The sequence below is a fragment of the Bombus pyrosoma genome, linkage group LG9 (assembly GCF_014825855.1).
Source record: "Bombus pyrosoma isolate SC7728 linkage group LG9, ASM1482585v1, whole genome shotgun sequence".
NCBI lineage: Eukaryota > Metazoa > Arthropoda > Insecta > Hymenoptera > Apidae > Bombus > Bombus pyrosoma.
Genome location: NC_057778.1, coordinates 9941197 through 9964913, shown reverse-complemented (window position 1 = coordinate 9964913; position 23717 = coordinate 9941197). Strand labels below are relative to the sequence as shown.

The window sequence follows — 23717 nt, the reverse complement described above, 5'->3', positions numbered from 1 at the left end:
AAGACCATATAGGCCAGTGGAATCGACCTCAAATACCTATGAAAGTAGATATGAAGCAATCAATCACATCAAAGACAAATGGATAACACATTCACAAGATTTTTTATTAAGAATGGCAACAATTGCCTGGGACTTTTTGAATATTTTGAATATGTTCCAAAGTAATCTGGTAAACCGAAACATAGAAGAAGACAATCCAAATAATGATGTTTAAATATTAGAATCAATGTATTTTTATGGTGCAGCTTCTAGTACTGATGTGAATTGACAGCAATATAATGGGGAAGAAATAAGTATTAACTGCAATGTAATTAATATAAGTATTTTTAATAAAAATATACAAGTCGATTTTGTACAATATTTTACAACAGGGACAATTGTCCAGGTTTCAACACTTGTCTTACATTCATATTTATTCTAGCTTCAGAAATGTAAGTTTTTGCTTTGATCCAATCATCCTCATTCCATATACAGTGCTGATTATCATAATTTATTTCTAAGTCATCCCATGGTGCATCAATGGTTGGTAAAATTTTTGGTACGCCATGGTACCTTAGACGGGACTTTCCAGACATCACTATTATATCTCCACTGCGTAGAAACATTGCATTAGCTGCATCCTCTTGTGCAAGTCCGCCGATTAAAAATATTGCAGTTTGACCAAAACTTATAGAGAATAAGGGTGCTTCCACATTAACTTCAGAATGATCTGTATGACCCGCTAAAGTCGAATTCATTCTATAATAGTTAATAATTGCTGCTTCAGCCTTAAAATCCTTAAAACCTAATGTTTGTGCTAAAAATGAGGTCAACAAAGACATCTCAGTAGGCATTTTTGTCCTGGATGTTTCAGAATATAATTTTGTATCCCAGTTATGGTGGTACCCAAATGTTGCCCATCTTAATTTTGGTAATAATTCTTTACCTTTGTCAGAGTTTCTGCATTTAATATGGCAAACATATTATTATTATGGTATATGGTATACTACAAATATATTTTTTTCATATCATCATATTGTATCTTACCCAAAACATATATCCCACCAATTTTCGTCTTTGTTTAAAACATTATGAGCATCTAAGTTTAATTTATGTGGCTCTCTAGAGTACTCTTTCAAGCATTTTATAATCCAATATCGTTGTCCGTATGTCGTAAATGGATTTTTTATAAAAATAAGTCCTGGAATACTTCGAAGTTCAAAGATTTCCCAGTCCTTTACTGGTCTTAATCCCAATTCATATTCGCATTGTTCATCAAGTAACCTCTTCCTAAAATCAGTAACCTAAAAAATATTAAGAATTTATGTACGTAAAGAATAGGGTTCTCATAATTTGTTACATACTTTGTTATAATCGGGATTATTCAAATCGATTACATCTTTCAAATCTGGACAAGGTTTTCGACTTTTATAATATTTAAAACTATTTTTGAACATTACTTCGAATTTCGAATCATCGGCGCTGCCATGTTTGCTGGTTCGCACACGTGCCGATAGATGACGCTGCTTTATTCGTCAATTGGATCTGTGCAATTTGAAAGTAGATTTTAACGCAGATTCCTAAGCGAGATAGTACTAAATGCTTAGGATGTTTGAATAAGAATGTCATTTTGACCCGGTTCGCGATGGTGACAATCGAAGGTATCGGTTCTCCTATTCTAAATCACCAGATTGTAACTTTCTCTCGATGTTCACGAAAACAATGACGTTTTTACTACGACCAGCCCCGACGCATCTTGTCTAACCCACAAGTAAGCAATCGAAGATGAATCTATGATGTGACATGTGACTAATTGTAAGTACCGTGCAGAAACGATCGATGAGTGGACATGTGGACAGCGCATTCTGCATCACGATTATTCGACTCGTTTAGCATAATACCATCATCGTCGTATGGGCATTAATAGCCAGATACATATCGAAAATGTCTGAGCTTCGAGCAATCTTTTTTCTTACCGTGCCCAACCCCGTCCCCTATCTGTGTACGCACACGTTAATGGACTGTGACTAATTTTAGAGCGTAATTTTCGCATAATAACACTGCCGGGAAATCTATGATTTCATAGAAGCGAAGAGAGGCACGACAGCCGACTTCAAGGCTTTTCGAAAGCTTCGTGCAAATTAATAGTGCGCACCACGTTAATAATCGTCCATTACCATCGCTCCTATTCTCCATAAATTCCACCCACTCACCTAGCCCGGTCGCGAATAATTGTTCACCTGTATCTCAAAGAATACGAACGAACCTTGTTCCAGTTATTAAACTGGATCTTGGGTTCAACCACTTCACTGATCCTGCTGGATTACATGTCTACTTATCACGTTGACAACCACAGGGGTCACCGGTTAGACCGGGAATGTCAGAATTAATTAATATTAGATATTTCAGAATGGTTAAAATAACCAATTTGTTCTTTGTTTTTTTGTAGAAATTTTATATTTACAATGGTACATTTTGGGAATTTTCTGTGATAATTTGTAAAATAAATGGGCAAAGGCTTGTATCATATTTCATTTTGTATTCTTCGGTATAAGGGATAGTTCTAATGTTAAAGTATATAAATTAAAGAAAGTATCACATTCGAAAAATTCGTCACTTTTTATTATTATGGTAACGATATAGATTGTTATACATAAATGCAGCATAAAGCGATTAAACAACATTATTCTTTTACAAACACGTATATTATAAAAATTCACCCGGCAGTCAACGCGTTATCAGTCATTATCACACTATAATTATTTTATTTATAATATTATCAATTGTAGTTGGATTCAAAAATTGTAAGGGAGCATCTACAAAAGATTTGTATCATAGTAATAGATGAACAATGTTGAAAGTATAAATGAAAATGAACGGAAAGAATCGACATAGGTAGAGCGGTAACACGCGAATACGAATATACCGGTGCATTAAGGGCGCGCGTATTCTCTGACAGTTTCATGTCAACAAATGTCGTGCCCGCGAGTCGCGCCCAGCCGTAAGCCAGGCCTGTACCAAGCAATCGCGGCATATTCGCGAGATCGGCCAATCACGCACGTCTATCACGTCACCAACGACCAATCGCGAACGCTCCTCATGACGATAGTCGCTAAATATAGCTCGTATATATCTAGGCCGGTCGCAACCGCGAATTATCCATAGTCGTGCGTCGGCAGCCGACGGAGAAGGACGGTGTGGGGCGTATCGGGACGCTGCATAGTCGTTCGCAACTGTAAAGGTAGGACCCGTACACGCACCTAAAACAAACCGTCTTCTCTGCACGTGATAAAGCTCTTTGTAGGTCGAGTCGGCTATTCTTGTAATATAATTTGAGGGCTGCAATAAGGTGTATCGAGGCTGCGGTAGTAATTTCATTAGACCTCTTTTAAATTGTCAAGTATGTTCGAACCGGAGATACAGTTTACGTTGCAACGTTAGTGACATTTATTTGTCGATTTATCCGTTCTAATGCGTATTTTAAAGATATCTTTTTTGATAGGCCGGGTGTTTGCGAAAAGCCAAATATATTTAAAAGATCGTCGGTTGATTTCTTTATCATTGGAATTCGGAAGGAACGTTGCCATGAAACAGATGTCAAAATTATCAGTAATGTTCCAGTAATATCTTTCGAGGAATATAACGAAAATCGAGTTCGCGAGTAGCCAAGGTCGTGCGACTACCAAGTGGAGCTTTATTACGAACATGTTGCATTATTACGACAAGAGTCGAGAGAAGAATATGTTAAACGCGGTGAAACTGAATTTACGTTCTGTAAGAATATTTCTCTCAACTCTTGTACATTTTTTTCACATAGATACATATCATAAAGAACACATAAGATCGTGAGAAAGGTCGTTATAGTAACTTCCTTATATTTCTTTCTTTCTCGAATTCAATTCGAACGATTGAAATATCGCGGTAACGTTCGTGCATCGTGTTTCCACGAATATGAAGTTAGCTGTGAAGTCGATTATCGTTTACAGCGTCCACGCGATACGGATCGAAAGAGGTGCAGTAAGAATTGTTCGCAACGAAAGTTTAGTATGGTCGTGGTAGTAAAACGAAAAGTATGTCGTTTCTACGATTTGTCACGATACGATGGATCCGTTTCGAGAATTTTTCGACAGGCATGGGCTCATGACACCTGAGGATGCACTCGTAATAATGCATGATTAGTGTCACGGAGAACATCTGGTGTAGTGGGGAATCTTAAATATAGCAAAACAGAACATTGGCAACATTGTCACGAATCTAGTAAAGACTATATAGCATCCTCACACGGTACCAATGCTCCTGATTGCACAATACCTTGCGTCGAACTAAACATTCAAACTATATACGCTTCGTTTTTTATTCTCTTTATTTCTTTTTTATCCTTTTTCTTCAATACGTCGGTAAGAAAGAATCTTTGAGATTTCGCGATCGTTCGAGTATCTTTCGCACGTACGCGAATGAAAGTATAATGTTTATATTGGCATGTAAAGTGGAGTTAAGTAGGATCACAAATAACCGTAATCATAAAACCTCATATTACGACGGCTTAAATGGGGAGTGCGTTTATTATGAACGACTTAGTGTTTACTGGAAATGTATGCTCATAAGGGAACATATTTCTCCGTGGAAAAACAAACTTCACGAATACCTTAATAGTTCTGTAGTCGAATTGTTCCTTCTTTTTTTCCTTCTTTTACTCTACGAGTATTTTACAAAAAAATATTTTGTTTTTAAACGCGTTTTTATTAATTTCGGATTTTAAATTAAACATTGAAAATGAATTTACTAGAAGATCTATCGATTCTAGGATTTATGCCTTCGTGAATACCAATCATTTTTTCCCACCTTAATTGTTTACTTCTGCATTCGTATATTAAAAAATAATTATGAAACTTTTTTTCACGATTCATGCGTAAATAGGTTATCATTATCAATGAAAATTATTCATTACAAATAATTATTTCATAGTGTTGTTATATTTTATAAAAATATTAACAAACATAAAAAACAAGCATGAGCCGCATTTCCCAGCTAATATAGATGCACGAACTATTGCACAAACAATTTGTTACATAATATTCAAATAGCAAACAAAGCATATACGTTGGAATAAAATAAATATACGTCGTTATAAAATATATTTGATCGAAATACAATGTCGTGGACGATGGTAATTATGTGAATTTAAATTCAATTAAACCACGGAGAAGGAAAAGATTAAACCGCAGAAAGGAATAGTGAATGAAAAAACATATTTTGAATCGTATTTACAACCGATTCGAATCGTATCAAATGTAGAGATTCGCGTTCGTCAAGTCACGAATCTTAAATGTTTACTTTCGTTTGTAAACTTCCTTCGCGGCTGATAATCATTATACAATAATAATCTTATCTTTGCGTTCTCTATGCAAACGAGCCAATCTTCTCAAGGTGCAATCTGCTGGGTGTGTGATAATTAGCCGCAAGGTTGGACAGCGTAATAGTCGCATAACTTTTTGCACGTTGTTATATATTTTTTCAATTTTGTTTTTACCTTCTAATATTTAATGAATATTTTCACACGAGTCGACACATTAGCAACTTGTAATGAGAGAGTGTATTTTTCTACGTTACGACCTACGTTGAAAACCGGAAATCAGATCTTTTATCTTTTTTTATCTTTATTTTCGAATATTATATTTCTTTTACTTTCGAGAATGATCAACCTTCCCTTCAATTTGGCCTTTCTTGAAGCGGTAATTAAATGTTATATAAAAGTATTCGATAAGTACTAGTTAGCTAACTCTGCCACGATAAATTTTAACAAGGTTTTAGCGGTCGCCAATGTGTTAAGATCTTAGGAAAAATTCAAATTTTCTATTTTAATAAAAATTCAGACACCTACGTTATCTTGGGAATCATTGGCTTTAGGGAATCATCGAATATTAAATTAAAAGAGAAGATAAAAGATCCTGTTTTCTGGCCAACGTTCGAAATCGAACGCCTACGTTGTTTTCGTAATCCTGAATACGAGATAGTGGACTCGTTCAAAAGATAAACAAAAAATATTCGTTAGATTAGCTAAAAAATAAACATAGAAGCTATATATGCTTTTACAATATGCGCGCACCTATAACATATATGTTGGATCGGTGGAAAAATACTTTCAGTTTTCGATCGTATTATTGGCTTGGCAACTAAATGATTGCGGATTTTGTCAATACCGCCTAATGACAAAATCCGCAATCACTTAGTTGCCAACCCAGTAGAAAGACTAGTTTCAAACAGTTGATACAACAAAACATACATATTACAAGGATGACGTGTTGCATTTATCAAACGTTTGGCTTCCGTCGGAATTTTAAAATCAATATAAATCGAACAGTTTTAATAGTTAGATATGAAACACGACGAAATTATAGTAATATTAGTACAGTACATATAGCTAAAAAAAAAGACAAATTTCCCAAGAGATACAGCCGTGCATTATCGCGATATTTTTGAATAATTATCTCTGGTCGGTCGACAAAGATTCTTCGTTTCTTCGCGACCGTGACCTTACTGACATTTAATTCTTAGATCGTCGCCGACATCGAAACTCACCCATACAGGATCTACACGTGTGTCAGATAGCGTGCGCATTTCCATAACGCCGAAGGCCGTCAAATATTGCAACTAGACGAATACCTTTAGCTCTTCTGTTGTAGTTCGTCTATTTATCTCGCTTTCATCGAGCATTTCTTTTTCCCCCTAATCCTGTCGGCTTTAAATATAATTTCTCTTGCACGCGCACTCGCCATTTACATCGATTTTCTCATATCTTTGATCATTGTCTGGTATTATTTTCGTTGTGGAAATTGTTCATCGAAATTCCTCTAGTCTGACTTATAGCTTCGCTTTAGAATTCTCGACTGTGGTTCTCATCTAGGAATCGCGGAAAGAAAGTTCAAATTTCATGACGTTGATCTAGTTATCGCCAAATGTTTTCTCTTTAATTAGAAGATGTATATATTTCCGACGTTTTGAAAGCATATTTTGTAAACAGAACGTCCACTTACAGTTTGATCGTAGAATTTCCAACTATCGGTGCCCCGTTCGGAAATCACGAAACAAAATTTTATCAAATTCTATGACATTGATCGCCGAGATTCGAATCTTTTCTCTTCATCGAAAGATATATATTTCTTTGTATATTGTTGATCAACTGGGTCGTTTACGGTCAAACTGAATTCCTTTGCTCTTTCGAGTTGTCCAAAAATTTCGACAAAATTCACCAAACAACTTCTGCCTGTTTTATTATCTTCGATCGAATGTTTGAAGCTTTTGTCAATAAAAATAAAAATCTCGAGCTGTAAATCGAGGGGTGAAATGTCAAAGCAAAAGACAGACAAAGTAGGCCGAGTTTTTCTTTGTTCGAAGATCACTCTGGAAGTTCGTGTACATAGAATAGAGCGCGTCTTAATTGAATTTGCCGCGGTCAAGGGAAAACGTGTACTCGAATAAAAAGCTCTCGCGCGCGGTTGATTTATCGTCGAGGGATGCGCGCGCGCGCGCGTTCACGCCTAGAGGCCGCGAGTCACCTTTTTACACACAGCTGATTACAAAGTCGAGAGATGATATAACTGGATTTGCAAGTTGTCACGGTGAAAGAACGAGAGAGAGATTGGATGAGGGAAAAAAGGGGGGACCAGCGGGGGAGGCAGGCCATTATTGTTCAAGGGCGTCAATGTACCGATTGAATTTAAAATGCTAATGCGCATCGCAGAGAAATGGCAAGAGGAAGGATTTGCACGCGAAGAAAATAGCGCGCGAGCGTTCGAGTCGCGAATTATTTTTCCGTCTATCGAGATCGGTTAGCTGTCGCAATACGGTTTTATTAAAACTCGCGGGCAAACCAAATCGACCAACTTTACCCATACCAACTTTAACGATAATTCGTTTAGCTTAATCGTCGATGCTTAAGAGTTAAATAATAATCATGTATTCAAGGTCTTGTATAATAATTTATCAACTAATCGTCGATTAATGGTCTAGTCAATTAATCAATTAATCGGCTAATGAATAAACAAGTATATAACGAATTGTCGTTTATACGTTTCCATGGTTCTAGTGATTTTAGAACCGTGCGCGGTTCTAGTAACTTTTTACTATTTCATAGATCGCCGATCTCCTTTGCAATGTTTACAATTTAACAAATTTCATCCGTCGTCTAATTACGAAATTGTTAGGATTATCAGAAATTCTTGAAATTTCCATGAAAATGATCGCAATATCAAACCATATTGATCTTTCCTTAAAATGTTTGACATAAGAAAAGCTGTAGCACCGGCGTTTCGACGTCGACCAATCGCGAGTATATTCGTTCGTACACAGAGACAGGCGCGGAGCACTTCGGATCGCTCCGCGTTCCTTCTCGGATGAATGAATACATTGTTCGATTTGTTCCATTCGTGGGTGGGTTGGTTATCGATCTCTTTTACTCTTATCGCTGGCAGATACAATATTTCGCGCGATAAAAAGATTACACATTCTTGTCGACCGTACAAAATTATCTACATGCTTCGAATCGCGCGCTTTCTTCAATAACATACGTTTATTTACGTACGATTTTTCCCCATATCTTTCCTCCGATATATATTTCTGCTATTTTGTAAAACGTTCTTTTATCCGGTACAAGATTTTACGATCTTTTTTCAAACGCTTACTTTAATCGCTATATCTTTGTACGATATCCTCCAACGGTCTTTCTGCCAACGTAAATTTTTTACGATTTCTTTAAACATTTTTTTATTGACTAAGGTGTTGTTGCAGGCTGTGGAAAAACATCGCTTAAATGAATTCACATAGGTTGAACCTAAGTCGCGCATCCGTAGAAATGCAAAAATCCCGGTTACCTATTTACCACTCTAAAGTATTTTTGCCATTTACACGAATATTTGCATATGCGTGTGCGATGTCTAGCCCGATGAATCGACCACGCGATAGATAAGCGATTAGCGCAGCGAGCAAAAAGAGAAGAGGTGGGAGTATATTAGTTTAATGTATCTTATCGGGATCCATTGTCGACAATGTATTGTAATTATGATACGTATTATGCATTACATAAGCGTTTCCACGCCAACAAACGATATACAGTCTGGTTTCTTTGCCGTTGGACTTTCCGATCGGATCCATTGTATTCGTCATTTTTTCAAGATGATATAGTTTATTGAATCTCGTTTTTTAACACCATGATCGGAGGTATAGTTGCGCGTCGAAATACCGAGCTGATTAACAGCGCGAGATAAATTAGAGGCAATGGGAGTTTCACTGTGGAAAATTCAGCGCATTATAATCGCATAATATCGTAATCGGCGAAAAGATTGAAATACGGCGATCGAGTGGCACTGCACACGATTAAATTCGTAATAGGACGTTAAGAGGGTGAAAGTCGTAAAAACGTGGCAGTAAAAAGCGTCTCAATAATTTCGAACATAAACGTAAGTTAAAAAAGGAATATAAACGTGGAGTAAATTGAATATTTATGTGAATTTAAAGTTATCGCTATGTTAATTGTACTGCAGAATTATTAAAGACGGCCATGAGAATAGCATGTTAATTACGATGGAAGTTCCTATTTTAAGAAGCAGTCGTTTAGGTTACGTCGATGCCATATGTTATAAAACTCAATTACAACCAAGATTATTGGCAGTAATGCTGTACAATAGAAAGGAAAATCGAGAAACTTTGCGGAAAAAAGGCTCGCGTAAGACAGAATGACGCATCGAGTAAATTGTGTTGAAAGCTTTAGTTCTAAATTTGTTTTAATAACAACTAGCTTCGAATCAACAATTGTGAATATCTCTTAAAGAACTTTGCTCGGAATTTCATAATGCTAGGATCATTTGGCTAGAAAATTCTATGCTCGGAAAGAACATTTGCATATCATTGGGATTTCTTATGGTATTTACCGATTAATTCTATCAATTAATTAATATATTCGCAGTCAGTTTATAAGCGTTGAAATACTTTGATAAACAAGTGTATGGTCAACGGTATACTTAGCTAATGAAATTGCGAAATTTGCAAAAAGTGAAAGTCAAGCAGATTGACTCGAAGGAGCTTTGTATATTGTGCAACAAGCTAATATGTTCAAAGCGGGAAAAATGAACGATCACGCGAGTCGGCGGCTCTTTTAATGGGACAAATTCTACGAGGAATCGCGTTTCATCGGGGTAAGGGCAACGATGTACAATATTCTGCTCGTAATTCATCGCAAACGAGCGGCAACAAATCTGTGTCACTTTAGAGATCAAAGCGAGAAGTCGAATTCTTACAACGCGGCCGCTTCTTCTTAAATCGTATTTGTCGGAACGAGCACCCGGAACAGTTGTAAATAACTGCGTGTAACGCGCGACAACAATTCTAAGCAAAATTACCGGCCCCACATTTCGCACACGAATACACGTATCGCAGAAAGCGAGAGTAATTTATAATAGCAAAGAAACCACGATAACCCTAAAATCTTGACGTCTTTATCTCTGTGTTACGGAGTGCCGCGTCCACGACATTTACTAATTTCGTTTTGTTCTTTGCTTTCTGAAAAGGACGACGGACAGGTTTACGACGACCAGTGTGTTACGAGTCAATTGGATGTTTCTTGAATAACTGCAGAGTATTGCTGCTGCTGTTTTATCGTACGTTACGTTTCGGCAGATGAACGTAGGAAGTGGAAGCCCGTAGATGCGACAGACTCGCTTGTTGCTACGTTGTTTCATTTTCGCGGATGGACCGTGTTTCTTGTAATTATAAGATCGTGGATACTCGTAGAAATTCGTGTCTTTGTACGATTCGAAAAGAACTCAGTTATTTTCGTAAAATGTCAGGACGACACCTTTAAAGTTCATCTCCAGTTTGACCAGAATTTAGATATTAAGAAGATTTGTTAAAGCACGAACATTTTGAAAACCAGTATGGATTACGATAGAATCACGATGATAAATCGTTTTCGATGGAAGCCTGACTTTACAGAGGTAAATAATCGTCGTTACCATCGTTTTCGTTCTTCTTCGTCGTTCACCGCGGTGCCATAAAATATCGTCGACGTATGGAAGTCTGTAGGACTTCTGCCAGCGTCCATTACATAACCATCGATGGCTGAGAAGTCGAAAGAAGGAGGAGGATGGGAACACACATCCTTAGGATTTCAAAGGCTGGATCGCGCACGTGCTCAGCGATCCTAAATATTCGAGTTGGCTCTGTCGCCTGAATATTTCGCAGTTCCACGAAATTTCCCTCGGATTTAGGTCTTCAAATGAACCAGCTTGCTCGAAGAAAGACGAAGATACGACGGAGTTGCTGCATTCGTCGAGTTACAGGTCTTTCGTCTCGTCTCTCTCTCTCTCTCTCTCTCTCTCTTCTTTCGTAAATTTACACACCGCTGAAATCCGGTGCAAACGCGCTATCCGCTGTTTACGAGCGTCGAACGAACTGTTTTCTTCGATGCCTCGTCTCGTTTAAGTGGGTAATCGTTTCTGGGTGAAAACGAGAGACTCGTTCCAAGAAATAATCGCGTTCGAGTTCGTTGTATCCTTGTCGGCCAGCTTCTATCCGCGAGTTCTGTCCGCTTTCAAAGCGGAGATTGAAGATCGAAGCGCGTTTGATGATCCTCGTAGGTCATCGGCAACTATTTTTGGGCTAGGCTGTGGTACAGCTTGTTTTAAGTGTTTCCTGATACTGAACCGAGTAAATCGGGAATTTGTTAGCGAAGTTCAACGAGTATGATAAATATTGGTTTAGTTTGAGAAGAAGACGTTAGTTGTAGGTTGTGGAAGAGTTTTGGTCGAGAGGTAGTTGAGAAACGAGTGAGAAAAAATAACGAAGAATAACGGAGTGTTAAAACGAGTGGTATTATTCAACGTGTAGCGTACTATTATCGTTGAGGAATTATCTCACTGGAATGTTATATCGAAAGAAAGATAACGTAGAGGAATAGAAAAACTGGCTCGCTTAAGGAAAAGTGTATATGTTAAAGAATGGCAAGTGATTGAAGTAAAATATTATTAAAATAATATCTTATATTTTATATAACATTTATTTTATTTACCTTGGAACGTTGGAATAAAATATTGAACAAGATGGTAATCGATATTTTCTCTGTTATTAAACTTATGTAGCCGGTATTCTTTTCGAAAGAGATCTACAAATGCATCTACATTGGAATTCGAAGTGTCCGTCGAATCTCTCAATGCCAACAAATATCTCTCAATCTGCCATTAAATGTCTGCGCATAGAGGAGGCTTGTTAATCTTTAGTCTATGAACTTTTAACCACCGCTCGGTATCTATTCACTGTAGTCATCGACGGTAACTTTCCTCGCAATTAGCTTTATCTTAAAGTCGATCACCGACTCGTTCACTGCGACCAGAGAGTCAAACCGCGACCTGGAATCCCGCGTCCCTTGCGAATACCATTCTAAGAACGATTTTACGAATAATTTCCTCGTTGTTTCGTTAAAAATGGTTAAAAGGCTGCGCGCGTGACGCTTTTCATTTTTTCAGAAACGTCGCGGCTTTGTACACCTGATGAGCACTTTCAATATCTCTGGTTACGAAATAACGTGTTCAACTGTTATGACACAACGGGAAAATCTCGCGACGAATCGTCAAACAAACGCTGCAAGGGAATGCTGCTGTGATTCGTGCAGATTGACGAGAATCGTTGAAAACTTGACATTTTTGCGAATAAGTCGACGAATTTCTGATAGAAAAGCTAGACAGATAATTTTCCGTTATTCGCTCGAACGTATAGAAGAATTCTCTTCCGCAGAGGAGATTTCCGCAGACGGAATTTACGTTGAAATTTTTCAAACGAACATTAAGGAAGAATCCTTGTCTTTTGTCCATTTACACGAATGCAGGAAAGAATTGTCTCTTTAACGCGTTTGAACGTACGTTGAAAACTCGTAGTCGTCGCGAGAAATTCAAAGAATCGTTTCTCTACCAAATTTAGAACCATTTTTGCAATTTCGAGTTTGTAGCTTCTTAGAAGTTCTCTGTTAGGAGGTTCGACTCGTTCTTAAGATACAAATTTGCGCCCGTATGTCGAGAACGATTCTCCGAGAAGGGAGAACAGCATGCGGGTTCGAGAGGCATCAATCTCCATTAATTGTTCCTTACCCAACTGTTTCTTCGAAAGATCAGACAACGTGTGGCGATCGTTTAGAAAGGGAATCATGGTCTTCGAAAATTCCTCCGTTGCTTTCCAACCAGGAAAATCCACCAATGACACGTCTATTTGTTGCTTTAGGTGCACTACGTGCTCACTTTGTCCCGTGCAAATTATGATGTAACATTAGCGTCTTGCGATTCTTGATAGAACTTTTTCTAGGGAATACGATCAAGGTTACATTCTCGACACTGAAGATGCGTTCTTTGTATCGTCATTTTTCTATACATTGTAAGTTTTCTATATTTTTTTTTTTTTTTTATTTGGTCGCCAATTTACAAGCGATTCTCATTGAGAATTTTAAGTAACTTCATTTGGCGTGATACAGTAACTTGGATCATAATAGAGTCTTCTATATGAATTGAATTATAGGCGAAAGAATTTATCGAGTGTTTAACGTTTAGGATTTTAACGATAGAATTTATGGACAGATAGTACTTTAGACAATGCGTTTATGTTACAATATTTGTCTTTTATCGGGCTAAAGGAATTTTTCGAACGTTTGGAAACATTTCAAATTCTTGAAAAACTTCGTCATCAAACTACCTTAGTAGCCAAATACGAAACTACAGTAGTTACAGTAAATCACATAAACTCTCTATATTTTTTGAAAAACGATCAAGTGGAGACTAAAGCATTCTAATAATTTCTACCGTTATTTCGTTCCTTTTCTTCTCCATCGAATTTTTCAAGTAGAATCAAGGAATACTATGGAAAAAATTATCCACGAAACTAGAAAATCAGGATTAAACCTCTTGAAATAACTTTTAGAAATGTCACGAAGAAATTCAGATTTAGTTATCACGAATTTCTTTCGTTATTCTATTCTCTCTCCCTCTCGTAACGAAGTCTAATAAATTCCATTCGACAGGAATTGGCCAAAAAAGATGGAAGATTATTTAATAAGAAATAATAATCTGTTAAGAGCCTCGAATTCCATTTGTATTTCCTTAAATCGAGTTTCCTATTGAATAGCATATCGAAGAAGATATTTTTCAATTCAGCTGGTTTATCTCTATCGAACAAAGCAATAAACCAATCGGTCTAATAGTGACAAACGTGCGTGCACGCAGTACAGAAGCACGAAACGTAAATTCGTTTCGGCTCCTCTTTCCTCCTTGCGACGCGATCATAGACAAAGCGCGCGCAAACCGGCAGCGTATGTAAATTATATGGCCAGGCAACGAGCGTGTGGTCGCATTACGGTCGGACAGGAAGCATAAATTTCGTTACGAACGCCAAACATAGTGTGCGAGAAGAGCGTGCGTAGGAAACGCCAGGACCGTTCGGCGTTTTCAGCAATCAACTCGTTCGATTCGTCGAATCGTTTGAAACGTTCGGTTAGATACGTTCGACGATCGCTTTCGTAACTCGATTCGAGCTTTAGTGGCGGTTGGGCTAGGTGCTTGAATCACGTTCAAGCTGAAGTACTCTAATTTATACGCATTTTACTTCTTTGCAGTCGAATTTCTTATATGGAAAATTTTTGTTCTTTATTCAATCGAGGATCTTTCCGAAGGAAAGGCTCGCAAGTTATAAGTCTCTGTGGTAAATAGTAGCTTTTCCTATAGGCAATGCAATTTTCTTGACAGCCAAACTTGAGACATACGGTGGAAGTTGTTATATATGAAAGTTTCGCATAGTAAAAATATTGGATTGGCAACTAAGTGATTGCGGATTTTGTCAATACAACCTAATGACAAAATCCGCAATCACTTAGTTGCCAACTCAATAGAAGATTTACACGTTTATGCATAAACATTCGCAATTTATTATTATTACTGGTAGTTGGTAAAGTTGAAATGTTAAGCAAATGATATTACATATTACGGGAAGAAATATGGCAAATGTATACATTCGACTGTCCCAAAAATTTCTTTCGTTTTATGAAGAAATAATAGATGCGCAACATTTTTTGTTTTATTTTCCAATAGAACAAAATGGACCATACGTAATCCAATAAAATAATATAAAACAGAAAATATTGTGCGCGTATTATTTCCTAATGTATTTATGTAAAATATGCTTCCTTTTTATTTTTTTTTTTTTTTTTTTTTATTTGGTAGACTATTTACAATCAATTCTCGCTGAGAATTATAAATAAATTATGTAAAATATGCTGTATGCTTTTGCGTATGATTCTCAATCGTCGTGCGCAATTTAGTAATCTCGTGCGGTAAAATATTTTGTATAAAATAGAGTGTTAAGTTTCATTATGCATTATCGTATTTTTGCCTTCTTAGGTGTCCTCTGTATCTCTCGTGTTTTGCTCTTTTTCGTTTAATTATATAGAATACTGGGCGGACGTGAATCGTATGATTTCACCGGCGATTAATCGTAATAAGAAGGAACGTTTTAATTTACAAGGTTGTTTTCTATACGAAACACGATTCTCGCTCTTATCACGGAAAAGGAAAGCACGCTATCGTGACGGATAAAGTGATTTATACTGCCATGCTCGAAAGATTAAATCGCCCTCTGAACGTTCGACCACAAGGCTGCGAATCGATAAAAATAAAGAAAGTGGAGTACGTTTCTCTGAATCCTCGACTATTCGTAGAAACAAAGAGTCTAATTTCTTTCTTTATCTTCCCCTTAATTAAAACAATGTTAAGACAGATTTAATTGCCTGGTCACTTGGCATATTTAGCTACACTCAACGCGCAGACTTCGCTAACTTTTCAACATTTGCATATCTGCTGCATGGATTGACGATAGAAATGAAACTTTATGCGAAAACCTGCTGTTCTTTTCAATGTATACGGAGACATTTCGTACCGTATCACGAGTCCCATGTTGTTAGAAACGAAATGGCAACTCATTAAGACAACCGTATTATTATAACAACATTATAACAACATTAAAGTTGCGTAGATGCGATGGTACTAAAACATGCAAATGAAATAATTTATATGTCGTTTGAGCCGATTAAGTATAAAACACAGGAGTGGAGAAAGAACTGGTACAAAAATTATAAATTAATCTATTTCGTCATAGAATTGATAAATTTCCTCTTTGCAATAATAAGATTGAATTATACTGTAAAGTTTCATGGGATCTATATCTATATCCTAATCATAATGTTGAGAGACGATAACGTTCAAATTATTCAATAACGTCAAGTAATCGAAAAATAATTGCAAGTGGAATGTTACCTTGATGCAACCTGTAATGGAGGTTGAGACTATTTCCTGAGGAAGGTCTGCTCGTGGATCGATAAACAGCTTGTAAAAGTAAAACTATAGTCTAGCTTCGTGAGTAACTCATCGTGCCTCCTGGTAAAGTAATTTGCCGTAATTAAAGTCGTATAATTGGGACAGATAGCGTCGTAATATTCCCGTGTCCCTTCGTACACTGTGTTCCTCGTCGGAATCTACTTTCTCTCTGTGTGTAACGCTAATTTCGGACCTTTTTTTTTTTCGAACCGGCTCGTTTCGATCTTGATCACCCTCCTTCGATGTTCCGTTTAATTACGGGCTTAATTGTGCGACAACCAAGCCGTGCCGAAAGGTAAAACGAATCCGCAACGATTTTTCTTTCCGTTCGTCGATAAATTACCAGAGGAAATTGAATTTTTGTCCTTCTCCTTCTTTTGCTGTTATAGCGAGGCGGAAAAAGGATCTCGCGAGATCTTTTTATCCGGTTTAACAAGAGACAGGGGACTGATATCTGATTCGATATTACAGAGAGAATCGTTTGAGATTTTAAGTTTGTTCTTATCGAATTTAACTAATTCGAGAAGATTTTGCTTTAAGACAATTTCTATCTTTATTTGCAAAGTAGAGATATTAAGACAGAGAAAGTGAAAAATAGCACGACACCGTCGACACAACTAGAATTCTAGATTGTCATAGTCGACGCCTGATGTTGCGAAAGGCATAAAAAAATATATATACGCGAAAAATATATTTCGTACCCTAGTAGCCTCTCACGTTCCTTTGCTCTTCCAAAATAAACCTGATACGCGGATCTATGACTTTACAATTTTTTTGGAATCTTTAGAATCTTGACAAAGAGAGGCGCGTGATTATAATGTTTCATGTATCTAACCTTGGAATTTTTAAGATATTTATTCCGAAGCCTTCGGTGATGTTCGAGCGAAAGAAGTTGGTAAGAAGCAAGTTGGTCGGCCACGAAATTCGTGTCTTTAGAAAGTGATCGTGAGCAACAGTTTGACAAGCGCACAAAGTGCTCGGAGGCATTGACTTTTCGAACTCTTTTCTCCCGCGGCGACCTCTCACCTTCGCAACTAGTTGAAATCGCTTGGCCAACGTGTATTGTTCCATCCAACAGGTTCGTGCTTTATCGTCGTTTCCCCTCGTGCATTTTTTCTTTTACGACGGCCTTGCCTCGAATTTCACTATTCTTTCTATTTCTCGCGAAGTCCGTTAACTCGAAGCCTGGCTGAATGTTTATGAAAATGAGACTCGTAAACCGATGGAAATTGCCGCTGAACAGAATTTAGACGTTGAAACGTCCATCTCGAGATAGCTATCTCGAGATCATTCTGTTGCAACGATGAATTCGAGTATACAATCCTTTGCCATTTGAATTTTCTTCACTTACGAGATGTGATAATTATAATTTACAATAACAATAATCGATGCGGGTTTTTCAGTCTAACCCGTACTTATATGTCTATTATACACTGCCAGGTGGATGATCGCAGGATAATTCTTCTACTTATTCCGCGATTCTTAATAACATCGTCTGTATTTGTCTAATTATTCTTTTGCTTGCGTGGCTGAAATAATAAACAGCGATACAAAGTTGTTTTAACGATGTAGCTGTATTCGAGAATCTGTTGAAAGAACCTCTCTTGGAACGTTGGGTTGGCAAGCGATACTTTGATGATTGGATTAATTGGGCGTGGAAAATTGGAAGTATTACAGTGGCATTCCTAATTCCTTTGATTCTGATTTATACCTGCAGCAATATCTTCCATTAATCGCAAATATCGTTAATAAAATAGTATCTTTTTACGTTTTGGCCGGTGCTATCGTTAGTTTCGTCTGTTTTTATCAACTTCCAGTCTTTTTATCTGCGTCAGAATAAAATTTTTTATCGTTTATAACGTTAATCCGTTGGGCACGAACGCGCGTACGATATTGTTCAGTTATACCGTGCAGTTTCGAGAAGAATTTTGTAAAATACAGTGGTCTTCTATGTGTAAGCTCTCCCAGAGCTTAGCAATGAAAAGCCCGATTTACCAAGACGCTGTTAGGTTTATTATTATAGCAGATGATTCCATCAAAAACAGACTCGAATCTTGTCTGTTGCACGTCACACTGTCTCCTGTTAATGGAACTTCCAAACATCTCGATCTTCTGCTTACTTATTCTCACAGTCTTTCAACGTATCGCGGACTCTAGGACTCTCATACTCTCCAGATTGAAATTTTCACAGTTACAAATTCTTACACTTGCAAGATCGTAGATCCCAAGGTTTTTAGGTTCTACGGTTCCCCGGGTCGTAGGTTCAAATTTTGAAATATCCAAGTAGCCGGTGTCGCGCGTTTTCCAACCCTTCGATCCTCGAACCTAAGCAATACTACGCTACCGAACATCCAAATTTGTTCAATTCTCACGTTCCTCTGCTTTCACAACCCTTCGTTCCAATCTTTTTCTCTCTCTCTCTCTCGACGTCTTTTTTCCTGGCTGTTTGGAGGCTGGTTTCCACGGTTCCAGGGAATCGAGTCGCTCGTAAACTCGTGGACCGGTCGCATGTTTCGTAGGAGTTTCATGGGATTTCGATGGATGGAAGGGGTCGCCCCGATGGTCGTCTGTTCTGTCTATTGGCGGTCGAACGCGTATGTTGCAGAAACGACAGCCGTAGGAATTAGGCTGCCCACGCTTATGTCGACGACCGTACCGAAAAAGCACGATAAAAGCTTTCTGGCCAGATGGGCACCGGTTGCGCAAGCTCTCTCGCTCTCTCGTTAGAGACAGATTTCTCAACATCTCTTTCCTCGTCCCGTTCATCTACATACACGAGCTCTTCCTTTACCGAGACTTTCGACAAGCCACCATAAGATTTCTTTCGTGTTATCGTTACATCGTGCGCTGGCAATGGTGGAACGCAGAATAATTACGTAATATTGCAAAACGCACTCGGGCGATCGGTATTTATTTAACCACCAAGGATATTTGCGCTCCATTTTGGCTTCTTTTTGAAGCGAGTTTGTCGTAAGTTTGAGATCGAAGGAAATATCTCGTGCCACGTTAACACGCAAAGAGGATCTTTTTTAATTGTATATTTTTTTCAAAAGATCTTTCATACTTGTTGTTCTCTTCTTATTAACGCTGCAACTATTTTCACGCGTATTACGCGTGAAAATACAAAACGATCTCGAATTCACCGTAATTAGTAGACTCTTTATTCGTCGTTCGAATTTCTTTCCCGTCCAAATTAAAAGGCTCGGAACTTGGCGCGTGGAAGTTTCGTCACGCGCGACGGGATTTAGGGTGAGAACCGTGGCACATGTTCGAAGGAAAACGAGTCGACCGGAGGATCGTGGAAAGATTAATTGCCAGCTGGGTCCCGTGCACGCGAAAGACGATCGCGCGTAGCCAGGATTTTCGGCGCGTCTCGCCGCTTTTGAGGCAAAGCGGGGGCGAGGGGAGCCACCTTCGATATATATCGTTCCTGGTGTATTTATGACTCGTGCTCGTTACGTGCCGCTTCGATGCACCGTACGCTTTACTTAAGCTCCGTGGAAAATCATCGATAATACCTGGTTCTCGTCAAAGGCCGCAGAAACTTCTTTCTTCCACATTTTCTTTGATCTCTATTCGCGAATTCTCTGTGAAACCAGCGTTTATCTTTCCAACATATGACAATTCCCTAAATATTACGCAACAGACCTTGGAATAGGTTGCTAATAAATGGCCCACCATTTGTTCTGCCGCGTTTAGTATAAGTTTAGAAGATAAATAGGTGCACGGCTGTAGAACGCGCACGTTATAGTCTTAATTTATTGGATCTATCCGAAAGAAGGTTAAGGAAGAAGGTTGCAGAAGATGAGAGAACTCAATGGAAAACCATTTATATCTATAACGTAGCAATCGTCAGAGATACCGTAAAAGGAGCGATTAGAAGGAGGTTACAACTGTGAGAATAGTTTTGAGGCTTGTCAGATAACGCAGAACTCGAAGACAGACGAGATGCAATTTTAAAGATGAATTAATTAGAAAAAGAAAAAAAAAAATAAGAGAAAAAGAAAGAAAATCGGGGTTATGCAATCGTTGAAACGCAAGAAGCAAATTCGCGAGAATATAAATAGGAATGAAAAAAATAATATGGAGAAAGTTAGGTCGTTTAATCCGAATGAAATGTAACAGATAGATATACGAGATACGAATAAACATCATAAACAAAATAAAAAGGAGGAGTTTCGCTCGTTGAATTTTAATAATTACATTTAATTGCTACTATATCTCTTTTGTAGACGTTGGAAAAAGTGTTCGGTTCTTAAATAATCTCTACAAATGCGGAATAATTAAGAGAAAAGGAGCTCCAGTCTGCTGGAAACTGGCCTGAAATTTGCATACGTTCTTTATACGTGTCTCTCGAACGCTTTCGTGAATTTTTTTTACTTATAAATATTCTCGCACAGACTTCTGAATATTTTAACGATATCGGTTACATTTTTAGCATTATTTTTCGAGTTACTATTTTTGACTCCATCTTTTCAATGATCCATCGATATTTATCTTTACAATTGTTTTTCGAAATATCTTTTTCCTGTTCGACGAAGATCTGCGGGTTTGAGCCTGTAGCTAGAGATATCGATTCGAGCGACAGTGGAAGATAATAAATCACGTTCGGATTATCGAAGATTTACTCCGCTGCTATGTAGCTGGAAGATTTGATAGTTTCTAAAAATTTATCAGCCCGACAATTTTATGTTTTTCGTTGAAATATTTCCTATCCGTAGATCTCCGTTTTGTATCGTGTTTTTCGGATTACGATAGAAGAAGAAACATCGAATTTTGAGCCGCTCCGTCTACTCCTGTTATTCCTAAATCTTCCTCGTTAAATCTAATGTACGGAACAGGAAAAACTTATCAACGTGCACCCTATTTTCCCACCGTCTCATATATTCCAAACTAAATCTCGCAATCTTCGCTTCAGAACGTACACGGTCTGTGTACATGCCTCGTCCCTTCAACGAAATTTTCATTTGGAAAACGTCTCGAATAGATCTCCTTTACCACGTAATCATCTGCACCGCGTAAAGCAAACTTTATCAATTTGTAACATATACATTTCCTCTCGAAATCTCAAGTGCCCTTTTCTTTCATATTCGTAAATCACTCGCCGTTAAAGAGCCACGGAACTTCTTCAAACACGTGTACCTCCCCAATTTCGCCTCTCAAGCCAAACGACAGTTCCACGAATCATCATCGACGTCGGGATCAATCGCCGTAAACACGTTCGACGACTGGTTATCTTCATCCCAAAGCCTTTCGACTCCCCTCCTTTGTAACGTACCTTGGACGCGAACACCACGAATCCAGAAGACAACAATGGCCCATCTGTCCACTACGTGCCCTTCTCCGCGCTCCTCGCTGGCAGCCGAAGATAAAATCGATAAGATTTCTGGTGCAGAAAGAGGGAAAAGCGGCTTGTCCGTGGAAGCTGACGCGCGACAAGCGCATAATACACTCGCGGCGCTCTATGAATCGGAAGTGAGCTTATTATTAGGCCACGCTCTACGAATAGTCCGCACCTTGACGAGACGAAATAATAATGGCGCTTATAAATTCTGCAGCGTTCGAAGCGCGCCTCGACCGGATTCATCGAGGATTTTGATGCACCGCCAGTTGCTTTGAAAGTTGGTGCGGAGTTTTAAATTTAGAATATTATCATTTCAATCTTCCTCGTTTCGTCGTATTTGTCTGTACGTGATTTTGTAGATTTCGAACCGATCATTCGAATTTGATGTCGTTTGGGAACAGAGGCTGAGAGTTGGGTTTTAAATACTACGTTTCATGTTCTTTGTTTTTATTAGGTGTCGTACAGTGTATTTCAATGTCAACCATCTCTTTCCCCAAGTTTTTATCTAACTGTTCGATGATTCCTCGCTTTTATCAGATTCTCTTCGTATATTTGAGTGACGTTTCAAAAACAGTTGAACGCGATTTATAAGGTGGCAAGGATTTAGCGACGATTATTGACGAAAGTGAAATGGCCGGAGGAAGGGTTTTCGAAGAAACTTGCCGCGTGGCAACAATCGAAAGCATTGTCTCTCGAAAATGTTTCGGCGGGAGATCAGCCGAATACCGAGTTGTTCGTGGCATACATCAAAATCAAACGGTTTCTATTTATACGTTTTATAACAGCGTGCAACGGCGACGGCTTCGATCGGACACCTGTTTCCATTCAAACAAACTCGGTTCTTCGATTATTATTTCAATCCGTTGCATCGCCCCTCGAGCTTTACATAAGCGCGCACTGATTACGTATTCGATCGGTGTGTTGCACTCGACCGATTATTTTCAAGAGTTTGAAGAACGATTTTTACTGATCGTTACAGCTTTCCGTTGCATCTTAGGTTCTCGATTTTTTTGTTTCTTTTTCTTTTAAACTTTCGATGAAAATTCGTCGAGGATCTTCAAACCTTTAAAATAAATCTTCTACATTCTAATTTCTGAAATTCCTATCGTTCGATAATATCTGATATCTGTCGGACGTAGTTGTCTTTAAATTACAGCGAAATCTCACGCTATATATCTATATACGATAGATTTTTGAAAATGGAATGGAATAATAAAGCGGGAAAAGAAAGCTCTCCGACAGCTGAAAAATCGTAGAACGAACTTAACAGGAACGAAGATTAATTAGTATCGATTATTTGAAGTAGCATTTCGGTTAGACGAATCGCGTACTTGACGTAATTTAAAGGAAGATTTCTATGTCTTTCGTGCCATAATATCGTATTGTGCAGGTATTTTTACATCACGATATAGATTCTTGGAACGCTTGAAATTCTCTTGCAAAAATATATCAGTATAATAATAAAAAAAAAAAAAAAAAAAAAAAAAAAAAAAAAAAAAAAAAAAAAAAAAAAATTAAAAAAAAAAAAAAAAAAAAAAAAAAAAAAAAAAAAAAATAGGAAGAGAGAATCGTAGAATATTTTAGTGTCTCTTAATAAATAACTAGACGACGAGAAAAATAAACATTTAGAGAAATACACTCGTCGTTGTAATTTTTCTTAACAATTTTCAACGTTGTATATGAAAACGCTAAGGAAGAAAGAAAGAAAAATAACTATGTCTCGGGGAGCACCATTCGGCGAAGATCGTTTTTACATTTATTTAACACTGATTGAAGCGTAAAAATGGAAAAAGAGATACATACGTAGGTAGAAGTAGTTAATTAATGGAAATTCGGGCGTAACGCGCAGAATGTATCGCTTTGTTTCGCGATTCCACTCGGCCGACTATTTTCGTAGAGCTCAATTTCAAAATCTAAGCGTTCTTCCTCCTTCCGCTTCGTGGCCTCGATTCGCTGGATTCCTCCACATCCTCTCTATCATCTTCCCGTTTAATCGG

At 37.9% G+C, this 23717-nt stretch overlaps 2 protein-coding genes across 4 annotated transcripts in view; one reads left to right on the top strand and one right to left on the bottom strand.

Annotated features, from left to right (window-relative positions):
* Positions 1-308: 308 nt before the first annotated feature.
* LOC122570811 (nucleic acid dioxygenase ALKBH1) lies at positions 309-21879 on the bottom strand. 2 transcript variants are annotated; one of them, XM_043733666.1, is made up of 4 exons: positions 21655-21879; positions 1344-1524; positions 1027-1283; positions 309-939 (listed from the first exon to the last, which is right to left on the bottom strand). In XM_043733666.1, exons 2-4 carry the CDS (start codon positions 1434-1436, stop codon positions 363-365), a joined length of 927 nt encoding a protein of 308 aa, XP_043589601.1. In that variant the 5' UTR covers positions 1437-1524; positions 21655-21879; the 3' UTR covers positions 309-362. The 2 variants fall into 2 exon arrangements, with proteins under 2 accessions (XP_043589601.1, XP_043589599.1); XM_043733664.1 differs by lacking the exon at positions 21655-21879 and having other exon boundaries at positions 1344-1732.
* The window catches only part of LOC122570812 (activating transcription factor 3), a 28786-nt gene continuing 8185 nt past the window's right edge, over positions 3117-23717 (top strand). For both annotated transcript variants that reach the window (XM_043733668.1, XM_043733667.1), the window contains exon 1: positions 3117-3220. The gene's annotated coding sequence lies outside the window, so the exon portion shown is untranslated. The remainder of the gene's footprint in view (positions 3221-23717) is intronic.

What these genes read in the sequence shown, in the direction of transcription:
- LOC122570811 (XM_043733666.1), bottom strand. Translation starts at nt 1,436, where the DNA reads ATGTTCAAAAATAGTTTTAAATATTATAAAAGTCGAAAACCTTGTCCA. An exon ending in ATAATCCCGATTATAACAAA is followed by an intron (nt 1,284 to 1,343) that starts GTATGTAACAAA and finishes AATATTTTTTAG; the next exon opens with GTTACTGATTTTAGGAAGAG. An exon ending in TGGTGGGATATATGTTTTGG is followed by an intron (nt 940 to 1,026) that starts GTAAGATACAAT and finishes TATTAAATGCAG; the next exon opens with AAACTCTGACAAAGGTAAAG.